General features: G+C 39.4%; 1 protein-coding gene across 1 annotated transcript; it reads left to right on the forward strand.

Annotated features, from left to right (window-relative positions):
- The first annotated feature begins 266 nt into the window (after positions 1-266).
- On the forward strand, positions 267-16,566 carry WSB1 (WD repeat and SOCS box containing 1). Its single transcript, XM_026710287.2, has 9 exons — positions 267-417; positions 3,468-3,636; positions 4,621-4,889; positions 7,432-7,563; positions 8,298-8,398; positions 11,240-11,412; positions 12,491-12,604; positions 14,662-14,769; positions 15,981-16,566. Exons 1-9 carry the CDS (start codon positions 378-380, stop codon positions 16,138-16,140), a joined length of 1,266 nt encoding a protein of 421 aa, XP_026566072.1. The 5' UTR covers positions 267-377; the 3' UTR covers positions 16,141-16,566.
- Positions 16,567-19,075: the final 2,509 nt, after the last annotated feature.

Below are 19,075 nucleotides of genomic sequence, written 5' to 3' on the forward strand. Positions count from 1 at the left end.
CTCTATTCCCTCCTTTTCTTCACATAATGGATTCTTCCAACGGACCATCTTCCCTGGTGGGCCTATCGTATTCTAACTAAAAAAAAAGGGGGGAACCTAAAAAAAAAACAAAGAGATTTCACCCCCGTTAAGGGGCTGAAAAAAAGACAGAACGAGCGTCTTCCCCTAAGCCGCCCCACCGCCCTTCACGCAGGGGCGTGGCTTGGCGGATCCCCGCCAAGCCACGCCCCCTCTTTATAATGCTTCCTGCGCCGGCCATTTTGTCTGTCTTTCTTTGGCTGCGAGTGGGAGAGGTTGACAGTTCTGTCCTTCTTTCCTTCCTTCGTTTACTTTTTTTAAACCCTTGTTCAGAGCCGGAGTGAAGGGCCGCTCCGTAGATGGCCAGCTTTCCTCCGAGTGTTAACGAGAATCTCATTGGTAAGAAAAAGCCCGTTCACGTTTTTTTTTTAAAGGAAATGTTTCGTTGCCAGGCTTATGGTTAATAAACGGCGGGACGGTTGAGAGAAATCCGTTGGGTATGTATAGGTCGACCTGTTTGAGGGGCGGGGGAAAGTAGCTTTATGTTGTGCATGCTTGCTTAAAAAAATTCATTGGGGACGGTCTTACTCCCTGGTAAGTAAGCTCGATTTCCTCCGTCTCGCATTTTCCCGATTATTTGGTTTGCAGCTGATGTTGGTCTCGGTCACTTTTTGTTTCTGGGGAGACAAATAATGAGAGCCTCTAATAAGTCTGGAGGGCGCCAGGTTGGGGAAGGGCAGTCTATTTAAGCTAGCCTTTAAAAGCCACTTTTTTAAAAAAGCAAAATTTTAAATGCCTGGGTATGCTGACTTAAGAAGCGAAAGCTTCGTTTTCCTGCAAAGAATAATGGTGCACAGTAGGAATTGTTGGGGCGTATGTGTATTTGTATAATATAAATGCAGATGTCAATACTTCGGTGTCTCAAAAGGAATACAGGTAGTCCTCAACTTAAAACAGTTCAGTGACAGTTTGACATTACGCCTACACTGAAAAAAGTGACATGACTGGTTTCCATACTTAAGACTGTTTGTAGTATCCCCATGGTCATGTGATTTACATTCGGATGCTTGACCGCTAATTTACATTTACGATGGTTGCAGTCTCCCTGAATCACGAGGTCCCCTTTTGTGCCCTTCCGGCAAGCGAAGTCAATGGGGAAACCAAATTCACTTTTAACAACCATGTTACCAATTTTACAATTTCAGTAACTCACTTCACAAATCTGCCCCCACTCCCCAAAAAAGTAAAATAGGGCAAAACTCACTTTACAAATTTCTCACAACAGAAATTTTGGCCTCAATTATGGTCGTAAGTTGAGGACTACCAGTAGTCATGTACAGGGAAAGAAAGCAAAGCCATTTGCAAGCAAAAGAAGAGGAACTTGATGTCAGCTTCCAGAAGTGGGGGGGATGTCAGTCTGCTTCTGCCTTAATAGGAATGATCCAACCCATTTCAGAGAAATTGCATCTGGGTGGATATTGGAAGCAGCCCTACATTTATAGGGAGAAAGGTTATGGTGACACTAATAATTCCTCCGTAAGGGAATCTTTTGCTTTGCCTTTAGCATCCTTGCCAATCTAAAAATAGTGGCTAAGGAGACGACTCCTGACCCCTCAGTTATTTGAAGGATGTGGGTGGGTGTGATGATTGAAGGGGAGGTTGGGCACGTTGACAGTAGAGCCTTTGTGGTCAGAGTCAAGGGCTTGTAGTGTCTGCAGTTATAGAAGAGTAGTTCACACCATTCCCACTTTGCACACTAAAAAGGAGATGACGTGGACTGTAGTTCCAACATGTCTGAAGGAGAGACGGTCATGCTGGCTGTTGAGCAAATGTAATTCTTGAATAATGTTTTTCAGCTGGCAGGAGGCATCTGGAGAATGAGTTGATGGTGGCCCTATTTTTGGATTGGTGGTTTAGTCCATCTGGACAAACCAGGGCTGAAGAAAACGAAATTAGCTGCGGTTTATAGTTGGGTTCCAAATTGAAATGGAGGTGGGTGGGAGTGGACTTAGAGCCCAATCACAAGACAAGAAACATGGGAGTTGGAGGTAAGGGTGAAGAAGAGGCTGGCGTCAGGGATTTGATCAAATGGGAATAAGTATCAGAAGGTTAAAAGAGTTTTTATCTTTGACTGTACTTGCCTCTACAGATAACAGCAAAGCATAAAATGCTACCTTAGCCTGCAGAATAGCCAATAACATTTTGTGTTGATTGCTATATCATGTTCCAAAGGCAACTGGACTTTGTTTTTTTCCGTGAGGACATTTTGCTTCTCATCCAAGAAGTTCTTTCAGTTCTGAAGAAGAGAACTAAATAAGCTTCTTGGATGAGAAGGGAAGCGTTCCAAGAAGAAAACAAAGTCCAGTTTCCTGTAGAAAATTACCTTTGGAACAACCATGACCTGGATGGCTGAAAATCTCCATAGACATTTGATATATTGTGGATGTTCTTCCTTTCATGAACATGATTTCAGTTTTCCTTTTCTGACAATTTATGTGTTCTCCATAATGGCCCTTCCCAGGAAATTAAAGCATATAGTACACATACAAACAGAGGGTGCAGTTTCAAGTAACAGACTCAGATATAAGAATTCAACTGAAATACAAATTGTGATACGTTAAAGATGAACAAATTGATTGTATCCTAGCTTTTTGATAATTTTGTTAATCTTTAAGCTACCCAGAGAGTCTTTAGAGCTGCTGCAGAAAACTAACCATAATTTCAGGGAGTATGGGTGAATTATCTCCGTATAGAAACAACTACTAAAACATCCATGTCCAATTTCATAAGTCCTTTGAATGAACAAGACTGAAAACCTCAAGCACATACAGAATGCATTGATACTAACATTGTTTAAATTGTCATATTTTGAATAAATAGTGCAATAAATTATTTCCCAATTGCTACATCTAGTAGGTCCAATGGTCTAGGAGCAGGAAACCTGGGTTCAGGTCCTCCCTTAGGCATGAAACCACCTGGCTAGGTGACTGGGCTAGTCCCAGTTGCTCTGTCTTTGGAAGATGACATGGGCAAGCCACTTCCAAAAATGCTACCCAAAACCTTCATGGATTTTTCTATGTAATCATCACAATTCTCATCTGACTCAAAACAGCAACAACAATAAAAAAAAACCACACATAATTTCTAATCCTCAATTGTAATATCTAAATTGTGTTGCATGTGGCAGCAGGAGGAATTACAACTTTTTATCCCTTATAATTTTTGAAATGACAAGCCATTTTCTTTTTTATATGCTTAGATTCTGTTCAGATTTATGTTGTTTATCATGTTTCTGACTTTGAAATTGTGTGTTTATATTTTTTTATATTCTGTTGTGGGGAATTGAAAGCGGAATCAGGTTACACATGCACAATTGTTCAAAACGTTTAACTTCTGTATGAAGTTATACTATTGAATGCCTGACAAATGATGAACTTTATTTTTTTTAGGAAGGTCACGGACAGTAGGAGAACTCTTAGCTCCAGTTTCTCCTTTCGATAAGAAGTCTGGCCGTGAAAACTGGACAGTTGCTTTTGCTCCAGATGGCTCCTACTTTGCTTGGTCACAAGGCCATCGCATAGTAAAGCTTGTTCCCTGGTCTCAGTGCCTTAAGAACTTGTGAGTATGGCTGGCTTAGAAAAGTCTATTTGTCTATTTGTTTGAGACCTTTCTACAGTCTTCCTATTATGGATTTTTTAAAAATTTAAATTAAGTACAATATCAGAGAAAGATTGCAGATTAAACTCAGTTATATTTTGCCTGAATATATACATTGTGCTCGATTATGGTTTGCTTAAATATAGCATATGTCATGACCACATTAAGTGTAACTTAAATGCCACCGTGTAGTTTGCATAATACACTACTGCACTTACCAAGCAGCTGCGTTATGTCTTACCACAGTGTTAAACAGTAGTAAAAATATGGTTTAAGTTTGTTTTGTCTTTTCTCATTGGCTTCATGGGAATTGCCCATTCTTAACTTTTTCTACCTTTTGGTCTTCTAAATAATATTGGATAAATTCCCCAAATCCCTCATGTTAGGAAAGACTGCTCTGTTCTAAGCAGAAAAAAATATTTAACCCAATAAGAGAGTGATTTCTCAAAGGATTGTGGGAACTAAAGAAAAGGATGTGGTTCTTCAGTTTAATCATACTTCCTCATGATGAAGCAAACTAGTTGTAGCTCAGTGGGTTGACATTTAGATTTGAATCTAGAAGACATGGATACATTCTACCTTGGCCTTGGTATGCCCTCTGCTTTGTTTCTGTCCCAAGAAGTAGCCTGTTTCTTAGGAATAGAGAGAAAATGCTTTCTTCTAGCTAGAACTGATCATCTTTCTTCATGTATTGAATACTAGATTGCAAATATTCTTCATTATGAGGTGATCGATGTTAGTATTGTCTACTGACGACCTCCATAAAGAAATGTTTACTAGAAAACCAGAATCCCTTGTCGGTGATGATCCTTCTTGATGTTCTTTGGACTTAAAGACCAAAGGGCTGGGATGTGATAACAGTTTATAACAGGCTATTTAAATAAACTGGCATGCCTTTGGATCTTGCTTTTGCAGAATATTTACCCTTAATTTTTTCACCCACAGCTCTTTGCACGGTGGAAAGAATTTTGCCAACTTAAATCATTCCAAGCTTTTAAGGCAGAGCAGCGATGGCGACCAGAAAAACAAGCCTTGTGAGCAGGTCATAGATTGTGGCGACATAGTCTGGAGTCTTGCATTTGGATCATCAGTACCTGAGAAACAGAGTCGTTGTGTGAATATAGAATGGCACCGTTTCAGATTTGGTCAAGACCAGCTTCTATTAGCAACAGGCTTAGCCAATGGACGCATCAAAATATGGGATGCCTATACAGGTAAGGAAGGACATTTTGCCAGAACTCATGCGTCTTGCTTTCCTTCTAAAATAACAATGAGTTTAGCTCCCTTCAGATGTTGCCATAGTACAGCTTCTACCAGTCTTGCACCTACATGACTTGGGACCAGGTTATTTGAAGGACCACCTTTCTATTACTTCTATTCAGCCCACCAGAACAGAAAGACAGGGCATGTTACAGGTCCCACTGATTGGAGATTATAATCTGGTGGGACCGTGTTAAAGGGCCTTCTTGGTGACGGCCCATTCTTTATGGAACATTCTCCCTGAGGAGAATTTGTGCACCCACTCCCTGTGCTGCTTTTCTGAAAGGCCCTAAAAGGTAAATTTGTCAGCAGGCCTGGGCATCACGGATGGCGATGGAGCTTATCAAATGGCAAATTTGATTGTGTTGTCATTGCCATTGGAAGTGGTTGGGTGGAGGTTTTGTAATGGATTTCTAAATTTTTATAGGCTGCCAGGATTCACCTATATGTGACTTGGGTGGCTATATAAATTTATTTAATAAATAAGTAATACGGTCTTGTTGGTTGGAATTGAGAGGAAGCTAGAGATATCTGGAGAAGCATTCCTATTTTTTTATTTAGAAGATGAGCAAGAATGGCATACAATAAGTGAAAAGACTCTTGTTACTTGTGAGCCACTGTTTTATGTGTTCATTTAGTACAAATTATTTCACTTCCTGAAAGTGTATTTACAACTGTAATTTTCATCTAGTTTAACTTTTATTTAATCTGAATACAAGTTGATGCCCAATTCTTCAAAACTGAAATACAAACAGCATTGTGCTGCATAAACATCAAATGTTGATCCAGTGGCTTTTGTATTAAAATCTGGAAACTGCTTGGGAGATATGTTATCATGGCACTTTTTTATAAAGTTTATCCAGTAGATAAGTCAAGTATATTGACTTAAAGGAGGTCTATTTGGGATCAAAGGTTTCTTTAAAAAAACAAAATAAACATAAGTTTATGTGCAATACCTCATTAGTTCAATATAGGACCTAGCGATCAAAAGGGCTATTGAAAGACCTGGATTTGTTTAGCATCAGAAAAAGACAACCTGGGGTGGTACAATAACTGCCTTTGAATATTTGAAGGACTGCCATGAAGGTCAGGGACAAGCAACACACACAAAGCGTGCAAAATAATGTGTGCACAATGTGTTCTGTACAAGCACAGCTGGTTTTGGGTGGTTCACGTAAAAGCTGTAATATGCATGTTTGGTCGGGATAAGAGAGAAAGGGGGATGGGGATTGTTCCAGATAAAAGACTGAACTGGAATTGTCCAGGTGGGAGTGTTCATAGGGGAAGGTAGAGAGCAAGGTAACTCCAAAGACATGGCAGGTTGCTAGATGGTGGAGGAAAGAAATTATGCTGGGAAAATTAGAGGTGAGGATAAACCAATGAGAGATATATGGGTGCACCAGCCTTCTACATTGTAAAATAATTCTGGGATTCCTGTGAGTGTGTTTTTTCCCAGTCCAAATCTGGAATCACTGTAACGTTTTTTTATGCTGAACGATAGCCAACCCTGAAGTCCCGGCAGGACTTCTTAAACTGATTTGTCCCATGTTGTGCACATCCTTGGGATATTAAATTCACTGATGTTTATCTTTCTATCCACCAATCTCTCTGCTCCTCCTGATTATTTAAATAGCAAACTCTTTCCAATAGGGGAAACCTATTTATGGGTGATGTTGGGCCCACAAAGACCCATTATAACAGTAGGGAATATCTTTGTGTTCTAGTTCACCCTCTGATAAATGGCTGTTTTGTAACTGGCTGTGGCTAACCTGTCAGCCATTTTATGAATAAGCAAGTTTTCCCAGGCAGACATTTTGTGAAAATGCCCACCTCATGCTAACAGAACTCAAAAGTGCATGTAAGAATGGCCATCCCATCCCTGCTGGAGCAAACTTGTCTGGCAATATGGATGGACAGTCTTTTGGGGGGGGTCAAGTCTGTATTTTAACTATAAAATTTTGGTAATTCTCCAAAGGTTCCAGGCCTATTTTGGGGAGTAAGAATTCTGGAGACTGGGAGTAAAATAGATACATTTTGTTTCTCAAAAGCTCAGTACAAAAATTTATTTCTTATTTTGGCTAAAGAATGTGAGAACCTATACCACCTAAAATGTTCTTTTTTGCCACAAAGAATTTCTAGGGCATTTGAGCTGTTACGTAGAAGTTGTGGGTAATGTTGTATATGCATTTGATTTAAAATTTCCTATATTAATATTACAAAATATAAAATAGCACTCAATTGCTTGCAAGCAGAAACAATATAAAAATTTGGGTTTCATGGCATTGGATACCACACTTTTCAATATTTATAAATGTATATGAATTACATGTTCAAAATAATAATAGAGAAGGGAAAGCTATTACAGCTTCTCAATTTAAAACTATCTCAAGAGCTGCAATATTTCATAGGATGATCTTTGTCCTCTGCCTTAACTATGGAATATCAAGCACATAAAGATAAGTGCAATTGGAAGACTAAAATGTATTATTCCTACAGGGAAGCTCCTCCTTAACTTAATGGACCATACTGAAGTTGTCAGACACTTGACTTTTGCCCCTGATGGCAGCCTGATACTAGTATCGGCCTCAAGAGACAAAACATTACGAGTGTGGGACCTAAAGGATGATGGTATGTTTTTGGGAAAGGGACAACTGTGTTATAGAGCCTACAGTCACCAAAATCTTAGGTGTTCTAATTCTCCTAGAAGCCGCCACTGTTGTAATATCACAAATATACCACAAATCACTATACTATCTTAAATTAAAATTAAGGCATATAAAAGGCCTAGTCCTTTGTATCTTGTAGCACGCTTCTTAAAGATTACATGTGGTCCTTGGCAGAAAATACATTACAGATCCTTTTACTACAAAGGATGATAAAAGACCAGGGAGCCATTTATTCAGTAGCAGCAGCATGTTCTAAATAAATTGAATGGAATTTTGAAATGATGTTCTTTTCCTGTGAAACCCACCCTGGTTCAACCTCAAATGTATTGAAATTTGATTCCCTACTTGTAAGGAAGTTGCTACAATTCATTTTTAAAAGTTGTTGCTGCTTATTTAATGGCACCACCTTCTTGAGAAGATGGAAAGCTGATTTTGTTTTCTATTCACTTTAAAGAACAACCAATGTCCTGCTACCATCAGGAACACAATAAGATTTGGGCTAGTGTATTCACCAATAATATAACACTTTTTTGGATTTTTCATAATTTTTCTTGGTGTTGTTAACATCTTTTTAAGTTGGCAACTGGTTTAACTTCATGCAGGCAAAGAACAGTGGCTATTACATAGACTAAGTGCCAATCACTATAATCCAGAGAGTGATTGATACCAATCCATTTTCTTCTCTTAATTTTCCAGGAAATATGATGAAAGTATTAAGAGGACACCCAAACTGGGTGTATAGCTGTGCTTTTTCTCCTGATTCTTCCATTCTCTGCTCTGTGGGAACCAATAAAACAGTAGGTATCAAAGTTTCATAATCTTCAGCTTGTATTTCAATTGTGAGCAAAGAATAATTTGGAATATTAAAATAAAATACGTTTGTGCTTGGTGTCATGCTGCTTTGATGATGATGTGAGGATTTGCATGACCAAAATATTTACAGTAATTAGCATAAGGTTGCTAAGTTATGTGTTACTGAGCTGACACTGCGTTGCTTTTAGATTCAGAGGAAATGAATCTTTGCATGTCTCCATCTGTTCCATAATTCTTTACAAATAAATACAAATTGCAGTTTCAGAAGAAATGGTTTAATATTAGTAGAAATATATGTTTTGTTCTTGGTGCCTCTTATATTTTCCTCCTAAAGCCTGGGCTGCTCTCCTATGTAATAATACAGTAGCATTCCTGGTTGGTATTTAACTACAAGCAACCCTTGTGCCTTGTAAAGAGCTACTATGATATGTTAGTTTTAAATAAAATTGCAATGCCCTGCTGCAAAGTTCAGAATTAAGTTAATTTTCAACATAAAGGGCCTTCTCCAACCTGATTCTCTCCAGATGTTCTTTAACATGGGATAGTTCAATTAAGATGGCAAATGGACAGTGATGCTATTGGAAAAACATCTTGAAAGACTCAGGTTGTGAAGACTGGAAGTTGTAGAACTACCTTGGGAGGGAAGCCATTAGTTTTAATCAGTGGGACTAAGTTTTGGGAAGCATATGTGAGACTTTCTTATATATACCATAATAAATTTCACATTGAACTCGTATACGGGTGGGCAACTTGTGTCTCCTGAGGCTTATTTATATGGAGTCAAGAGTCTTGTTGGGATCGGGAATTCTACATTTCCTGCAAAAAGTTAAATTTCTAGCATAAATGGTTGGCTGTAAGCCTGGAAAAATAATGAGCAAAATCCAAGGTTTGCAATGCGCTGGGAGGATGACCCAGATTCACCGTTGTAAAGCTTTTGGGTTAAAGATTTCTTTTAAAAAATAGATCCTCTTTAAAACAAAAATAAAAAAAGAATTTGGGGTGTGGTTTTGTATCTTCCTTCAGAGCCACCGCTTCAGAATTGATTTTATGGCATTGCAATTGCACAGCTCTTAATTACAGACTTAGCCCAGCCAAATTCTTGCAAGACGGATATTTCGGCTTTTGTTGGGTGCTGCGGCTATTAGTCAGTTTTTAAATTATTCTGCAGTGGCCTTCAGCGTTGACCAAGTTGTCCATCCTATGGGTTAGCAAGAATCCTGGCTTCAGCTTAGCAGGTTAGCCAGGTTAGCATGGTTGGGGATTGGGGGAAGAACATATTTTTAAAATTACGAAGCAGCGGCATAGAGAGGGCAGACTAGTCAGTAATTAAACAGAACAGATGTGGATGTATGCCTTGATCTTTTAGGCTGTGTGTTTTCCATAAGCTTCTTGCTTTCCCTGTCACAGGTGGTGGCAGCAATATTGGTGTGATTGAGGGTAAGCTGGCACCACTCAGACAAGCGCACAATGGTGTTAGCTGGGCAGAAAGATTGGCACCTCCGGCTACCAGGCTGGAGGCGAACTTTACCATAGGACGAAGTAACCTTGCATTCGGCTGCAGGGTGTACTGTACGTACGCAGGTGCTGGTTGATGTCCACCTTCTGCTTTTTTTTCCCTTTCTTTTCTTTTTTATTTTCTCATTGGTGAGAGCCACAGACTCCTTTTTAAAGAAAAAGAAAAAAAAACCCTATCAACTTTAATATTTTAGTTTTCCATTCCTGTGGAATCTTGGGAGTCTTATAACTTTGAGGCAATTGTCAGTTTACTGTAGCTGATTTAACAAAGTTTTGTTATAGTAACCTAACAGAGACTTAACTTACTTGCTCTACATATTATGCACAAATTCATGTTGTGCACAAATTCATGTTGTGCGACCGTATGTTTAAAAGCTCTGCCTAGTGTTGAGGCTCAGAGTGATTTACTATACACATATGTATATATTTTTTTAAAACTTTGTTATTAAAATAACAGCCACAACCCATCTTCTGTGCAGATTTGTTTTCATTGCTAGACTATTGATAATACACAGAAGTATGTAGTATGAATTTGATAGTTTCTCCCAGGCGTGCTTAAAATTGACCGCAATGTGACAAAGCATTTAAATGCATGTGAACTGTATTAAAGCCATGCCTGCCAGTAGAAATGCTTATTTATTGAAACCTTATTTAAGGAAAGAGCCTGGCAATAAGTTTGATTTTTATACTTAAAAGTAAGCTTAAAATGTGCATACTTTTAATAACTTGGATTAATTTTTATTTTTGCCAAGTGTCATGTCATTTGGCTGTGACAATACCTGTTTTTGCTTGCAGTATCTGTTTCTCTTCCTAGGCTGTCGTTGGAGATCCAAGCCTCTTGTAAACAAGTGGTCTTAAACTCACAGGGAATTCCACGGGAGTAACAATATGTTAACCTTCCTTTTTTTTTTCTGTCTGTATATTTCTTAAATTGGGGGTAGATAATTGAACAGAATGGGGACGTTAGTACTTTAACCCTATTACGGTTATTTTAAAAGTAGATAAATATTACATGCCTTTCAGTTAAGAACCCTACACCGTTAAATTTTTACTTGACACTTATCTTTAATTATTATTGGCTTACATTATGAATAACACTTAACATGTTAGCACTGCATGTATACTTTTAATTTCTGTAATTCTGAGTATGACACTGAGCATATTCTTTAATTGTAGTAGTTCATCATGCTTGGCCTTTAATTTTAATTCCAAGTACTAGTACAAAGATCTGGGGTGGGGGAGGGGAGAGGTGTGAAAATGGCTCCCCTAGAATTGAACAGAACTATAACATGGCCTTGTTTTGATTACAGGTATTCCTTTGGAATATGGATAAATACATCCTCATCCGAAAACTGGTGGGGCATCACAACGATGTTGTAGCCTGTGAGTTTTCCCCTGATGGAGCCTTGCTGGCTACTGCATCTTACGACACCCGCGTCTACATCTGGGACCCCCATATTGGAGCAATATTGATGGAGTTTGGGTAAGCCTGTGCTTCTGGTCTGATCCGCTCGTTCTTAAGTTTGGCAACTTCAAGATGCACGAACTTCAACACCCAGCAAAGCAATGACAGCAGGGGAGCAGTAGGGTGATTTCCATTTTGTTCATGCAGAATGGATTTCCCCCTTCTTTTTCCATCTTGAGATTCTCTGTACCCCAGGCTCTTCTCCCCTCCCCTCCCCCCAAAAATAAACCCCACCCTCTCCCCGGGCAGTTTGGAAATACCTGTAAGCACTGATGGATGCTTCTAACGGGGAAGCATTTTTGAGATCAAAAGAATAAAGGAAGCTCTGGCCCATTTTGGAAACCTAAGATTCTGCAAACTGTTGATTCTGGTGGTAATTTATTGACTGCTTCACATCAATACAGGTGATCCTCAACTTACAACAGTTCATTTAGTGACTATTTGAAGTTACAACGGCACTGAAAAAAGCGGACTGATGACCTTTTTTTCACACTTGCGAATGTCGCAGCATCGCTGTGATCACATGATCAAAATGCTTGGCAAGTGACTCATTTATGATGGTCACAGTGTCCCAGGGTCATGTGATCACCTTCTGCAAAGTTAATGGAGAACTTAGATTCACTTTACAACCGTGCTTCTAATTTAACAATGACAGGGATTCACTTAACAACTGTGGCAAAAAAAGTAAAATGGGGCAAAACTGACTTAACAAATGTCTTGCTTAGCAACATAAATTTTGGGCTCAGTTATTGTTCTAAGTCAAGGACTACCTGTATGTCATTCGGTGCTTTGCTTTAAACTAGCTATACCTTGTAGGTTGTTAAGTAGCCCTAAGACGCTTTTGACAAAGTCTCTTCCTATTTGAAAGAAAACAGAAAGAATGCTAATTTAAATGTTGGCTTTTGTCCAAGCAAATTGAAAAGGAGAGATTTTGGAAGGGATCTTCTGCGACTGAAGCTGGGAGAGCTTCACAGATCTTCCCTCATTCTCTGGCACTTGGTCACAGATCCCAAGGACCTCTGTTGTAGATCTTAAAGATTAAATAAATTGCAACTGCTTCCAAAGCTTTGATACAACGTTTCGTTTTTGTCACCAGGCATCTGTTTCCCCCTCCAACTCCAATATTTGCTGGAGGAGCAAATGACCGCTGGGTCAGATCTGTATCTTTCAGTCATGACGGACAGCATATTGCAACACTTGCTGATGACAAGTACGTATAACAAAGCATGCTGGATTTTGCTAGTTCTTGCTGGTCAAGAAAATAATCTTGTTCGTTAAACCCTTGCACTGGTTCATGTAGGTGGATGAGAAAAATATGGCCCTAACTGCCATTAAAGATCCATGATAATCAAATTAAAATATAATCATTCATTTATAATTTCAGTTTTCTACAGTGGCTGCCTGAGCAGTAACTGAGCCAGAAGCAAGATAATGTCTAAGTTTAATCATCAAGAGAGGCACATATCTCAAATGATTTTTTTTAAAAAAGCCAAAGTTGGGTTTTAAAAATACTTTGAAAGCTCTCTTAAAAATCAAGAAAGGGTGTCAGCTGTTATGTTCAAGGACAGGATTTAACAAATGTTGCTGCTTGCAGTCAGAGAATGGATTAGCCTTGCATCCTAATCAGCCATGCCTGGGAAAGTTGTGGGATAATCTAGGTCAGAGGTGGGGAACTCTGGCCCCTTTATGACCTGTGGACGTCAACTCCCAGAATTCCTGAGCATGCTTTCTATCAGAAAGCGCAGCCCATTCAGGAAATAAAATAGAACTGTGATGACTCAGTGACTATGGTCAGCCCTGAGTAATCATTAAGTGTCAAAGGTTAATTCATATTAGAAAGGAAAAGGAAAAAACTGTCAAAAGTTTAATGAAGTGCAACGCATAATGTAGCAGCTTTAATGTATGTGTCGGACATTTCTGTCTGATAACAGATGCTCAAAAATGGTCAGTGCCTCTAGAGTTCAGCTAGTAAGAAAACCATAAAATAACCTGCCGTTGTAGTAAGAGCAGATGAGAAAGATGGGCCTGAAAGATCCGGTTCATCACACCTGAAAGTATAATTGCAATCTTTCACTGGGATTTGTGCTGGTTGGCAACACATTAGAGCCTGCCAAGGAGAACGCTCTCAATGTCATGGTCTCCAGAGAAGAAAAGATAATTCAGAGCCTGTAAGGCTTTCCAGAGATACAGCTGAATGCGAGTCCCAAAGGTCTCCAAAAGGCATTGGGACTCAGTTTTTTTCCTTTCTTGAACATTTTTTTTGCGTCTCATCCAAGCTTTTCAGTTCAAACTGACTGGTCATTTAGAATTGAAGAAGCTTCTTAGATGAGGAGCAAAAGGTTAAGAAAGGAAAAAACCCAAGAAAATCTAGTTGTCTTTTGAAAAAAGCACCTTCTGGACAACCATGACTTAAATGATTGAGAATCTCCATAGAGTCTAGACAGTTGAGTAGAAGATGCATAAAGCGGATAAGGCAAGGTTTGGGTATGAACATACTGAAGTCCAGAATGCTATTCTTAAATAAGACAATTGCATACTGCAAAATTTGGCAGTGGCCAATTGTAGTTGCATACTTCACAAAATGATGCTTAAATTGGTTTGGGGTATAAGTGGACAGTCCCCTGCCCACCTCTCATACTGTGGACGTATGAGACTTTAAGCACAGAACCAAAAACAAGCCACAATATTCTGTTTCAGCAAGAAATATAATTTTCCCTTTGGTCCTATAAAAGGTGTGCGTTACTTTGGATTGCTGCTGAGTTACAATGGTTGCATTTGCATGTTACGCAAAGCCAATTTTTGTTTTGTCTGCCTTTGGATGAATATTTTGCATATTCATCAGTTATTATGGTTTAAATATCATGGTTTGTTGCTTATCAGGCATCAGCCCCCATCAGGTAGACCAGACTAGGAAAACAAAGTATGCAAGTTAATACCAGTTTTATTATAAGGTTTTAATGAACAAAATCTTGCAAGTCTTGAATATGTTTCCTCCCTTCCTGCCTTTATCTTTATTAGAACTAGGAAGGGTCTTGTCTGAGGCGCTTCCTTGGGTTACAGTCCTGGCTTGGACTCAGATTTATTTTTAAAGTTTGCATCCAGTTGGCTGATCCAAAACCACACCCAAACTCTGTATTTATGTTCTTTCATGGATCCTCAGTTCCTTCGAGAATCCTCTGGAAGCCATCTCACGCCTGGGATAAGCAAAACACTTTGCAAGTGACATCTCCATCAAGCCTCTAATTTGTCTGCTGCTGTTTCTTTCAGGCTGGTTCGGTTCTGGAGAATTGATGAGGATTACCCTGTGCAAGTTGCACCTTTAAAGAATGGACTTTGCTGTGCCTTTTCTACTGATGGCAGTGTTTTAGCTGCTGGGTAAGGAGAAAATATTATACATTTACAATTACTTACTTTTACTCTGTCTATTCTTTTGATTTATCCACCTTTTGTTTACAAGTAATTCAAGGTGGCAAACATACATGATATTCCTTCCTCTTCTCCACAACAACAACTCAGTGGGTTGAGAGTGAGTTACTGGACCAGCAGGCTTTCATGCCTAAGACAGGACTAGAACTCAGCATATCCTGGTTTCTAGGCCGGCACCTTAACCGCTGTACAAACTGCCTCCCTCCGAATAGCCTTCCTTTTTGCAGTGATATGGCCTCTGCCCTTTACCTTCCAAGCAGCATATATATGTCACAATGCTGGAGCAAGGCAGCTCAGTGCATAAAATTTAAACTCTCAAAAGAAGAGCTACCCTTTTTATTTATTTGTTAGCTTTAGATCCCACCTTTATACCCTCCAGAAAACCAGTGTAGAATACACAGCGTGCCCATCTGCCAGTTCCTTTTATGATCCCATAAAATCAAACAGGCTCTGTTGTGCCCTCGCAAAGTTTGAAGGGCATCCTACAGTTAGCCAAGATTGGCAATCTCTCAAGATCTGGCTATTTTTTTAAAAAAGTATTTTGGTATCACAAAAATTGCATAATCATTAACGGGGGGGTATTAATAACCTTGGCAGCAGATGAGTTAGATGGGTTTTTCTGGGTCCAACTCATTGTCTTCTAGAAAATCATATCTGTATCTATATATTTAATATTTTGTATTTCTAGATTGCCCTTCTCCCTCAAAGAGGAGCGGCTCTGAGTGCTGCACAGCACAGTACAAAATAACAGAACATTAAAATATTGAAGTTAATTTAGGATTTAAAACTTAAAATTATAAGATTATAAAACTACAGCCATTTCATTGGGTCACAAAATTCCAAGAAGGCAATTTAACTGTTAAAATTGATCAATAAAGGCAGAGACTCTTATGGCGTGATTCGATGGTCTTTTGTGCCTCCCATGCAAGTCCGCAGAGCCAAATATTGGCTGGCGAATACTGGCTGGCAAGTGCTGGGAGATGAAGTCCAACATCTTAAACTTGCCAGGGTCAAGAAACATTGCTCTTTAGAGCTTGGATTCCATCCCCTCCAGCTGAAGATGAGGATTGCAGTCTGTATGACCGCTAGTATTCCTCGGAGAAAAAGCAAGCGCACGGCACTTAATTTATTCCTGTATGTTTTTTTTCTCCCCCGCACAGAACACAGGATGGAAGCGTGTATTTCTGGACCTCTCCCAAACACATTCCCAGCCTCCAGCATTTGTGTCGGATGGCTGTCAGACGGGTGATGCCTACAAGAAAAGTGGAGAACTTGCCTGTTCCTTCAGCCATCATCTCTTTCCTTTCCTACCGGAGTTAGAAAAACAATTAGAAACGAATAAAAGAGCATCAGGCTTTTTAAAGCCCTCTGTGCTTCGGTGATCCACAGGTTTTAACATGGCTTTATTTCCTGAGACTAGATAATCAGGTTCCCAAATATGGACCACTTTGAATTTGTAAAGGTATTATTTATAGAAAAACATCAAAGTAGGTGTGTTTCCCGAAGTTGTGGAATAGCTTTTTCAAAAGCAAGCTCTTAACTGTGAAACCTTGTACGTAATTGGATGTAAGCTGCTATGTGCTATCCATGTATATCTTTTGAGATTGCGTTTTTTAATTAGTGTGTAGCGTGCATGCACAGACAGGAGTCCACGTGTATATAAGTGTGTGCATGAGGGTATATTCACAGTACAAAAGCCTCTTAAGATTCACCAGTATTTGCCTCTTTTCCTCCACATGTAAGAAACATTATACCAACTTGCACAATACATCCAGCACATACATTCATGTGTCTGTTGTCTCCGGAGCCATCGGCAAAATCGGTGCTGTGTAAAATAACTAGACAGTATCATGTTAGATAAATGCTGGCAAAATCTTGAGCATCTTTTGTCGTGTAAATTAAGTGAGCTATACAAAGCTGATCTTGTGTTGTTCATCTTACAATAGGGATGGGCAGCTATGGCCCCTTTATGGCCTATGAATTTCAATTCCCAGAATTCCTGAGCCAGCATAACTCAAGAACACCATCGCTGGCTCAGGAATTCTGGGAATTGAAGTTCACAGGCCATAAAGGGGCCATAGCTGCCCATCCTTGATCTTACAAGGCAGAAGCAGGGAATTTTCTTGAACCCGCCAACACAGGGTGATTTAGCAGGGATATATCTCCTTTCCCAAGGAGGCCTTAATTTTGCAGCAAAAGTTTGGGAGCATGTGAAGTCAAAACTCTTGAATTCCTGCCTGAAGACTTCCAATAAATGAGCTATCCACAAGCTTTTTCATTATCCTGTGAGGTTTTATTATATCAGCGCAAAATGCTAGGTGAACTACCAAAGACAAACAACTTAGTTTTTCCTGGCTTTTGCCTTCAGTTTATCTGGACATGCAGATTCAAAAAAATGTATGCATTGCTTAAAATGCCTGACTATATTTTGTTTGAATTTTTTTATATGTATATTAAATCATTGTACAAAAAAAATCAGAATTCAAAGGCTGGTTATTTACACATGGAAAGAACAAGGAAGGATTTAAAGATACGTGCAATGTGTGTTACAACCAAAGTGAATGACTTTGAAGGTACCATGATTATGTGTTTTTAAAGGACAAATGCTATTTTAGACTGGATAAACAGAAATGTAATTTCCAAATCCTAAGGATTGGTTCTTCCACTTCTTTATGTGTCGGTCAGATGGTATATGATATCCCATTCTGGGCATCACTTTCCATTCTCCAGATTTGGAGAGGGCAGCGATCAGAAGATTAGTTCTTAAGCCCTGTGAAAAGAGTTTGGAGGAGCTGGATATATATATATAGCCGAGACAGGACAAAGGAGGTTGGCAGAGAGCGGTTCAGGCAACAAGAAAATAAAGGAATTGGGGAGGAGAGTTGTTTGTGCCTTGTGCCCTTCTTTCTATTAAGTAATTATCTTGAATCCAACCTCTCATTTTTAATCCTGAAGAATTCTTTTTTTTTAAATATCAGCACAAAATTCTACCCAATTATTATTTCTAATTTGACTTGTTTTAATTATTTTTTGGCTGCCCGGGATATCTCTGGTAAGCAGGCAACTGTATAAATTCATAACATCCCACAAAAAGTGGCATACAAAAAGAATCCACCCCTTGATCTCCCGAAAGCAGGCCACGGAAAAATAGTTCTAAATAGCAAAAGACAAGTTTTCATTTGATTGGTAGGTAATGCACAATATTTCAGTAACTGACCCTGCTGTCTTAACTGACCGAGAACTGCTTAATCCTGAGTTTGGCAATTATTTTGATACTCATGTTCCATAAATTTGCGTGAGAGGTAGTGAGACAAAGCAACCAGAAGACTTTCAACAGTTAGCTGCTATGTTTACAAGGATCTGCTCAGACTGGCTACATTCCCTTGGGAATGACGCGATAGGGCTTCAAGGATTCCAGGAGAGGTCCAGCTAGGTCCACTTACTGCAGTGCAATGATTCTAAACATAGGCCCTTTTTGACCCGTCTAGTCTAGCTGGAGATTCCACTGCACAGACAACTTGATGGTGTTCAGAGTTGGAAAAGTATAGACAGTCATCTACTAAAATAGTCCATTTAGTGACCATTAAAAGTTACAAAAAAGTGACATGGCCATTCACAATTACGACCTTTGCAGCATCCCCAGGATCATGTGATCAAGATTCAGATGCTTGGCAACTGGTTCATATTTATGATGGTTGCTGTGTCCCAGGTTCACGTGATCACCTTTTGCAACCTGAGAAGTAACGTCAATGGGGAGGCCAGATTCACTTAACCAGGTTACTAACTTAATCAGCTGCATTGCTAAGTTTTCTTGCCACAGTTGCCCTTAACAACTGTGGCAAGAATCGTAAAATGGGGCAAAACAAATGCAACAGAAATTTTGAGCTCAATTGTGGTACTACTTCGAGGACTCCTTGTAGCAATCTTTATATACCCTCCTAGCTTGGAGAAGGATGGCATATATATAGGATGGAAGAAAAAGAAATAGAAACCACAATTTTGTGTGGGATGATGGGCCTGCTAAATAAATTGGAACAGGAGAACAAAAACAATGGAAATCTTCCAAGCCTGGAAGGATGATTCAAGAAGCATTTCCTGAAGAACGAAGAAAAAACAAGCAAGGCAGGAAGTGCCTGCTTTGTGGTCAGGGACTTGGTTCTTCCTTCCCCCAGTAACGGAGGGATCCTCCCCTCCCATAATAACAGATGGAAATCAGAAATCCCCAGAAGAGTGTATGTACACAAGCTGCTGTACC

Source organism: Pseudonaja textilis, chromosome 1 (genome assembly GCF_049901715.1).
Source record: "Pseudonaja textilis isolate UNSWEBS1 chromosome 1, rPseTex1.2, whole genome shotgun sequence".
NCBI classification, from domain to species: Eukaryota; Metazoa; Chordata; class Lepidosauria; order Squamata; family Elapidae; genus Pseudonaja; species Pseudonaja textilis.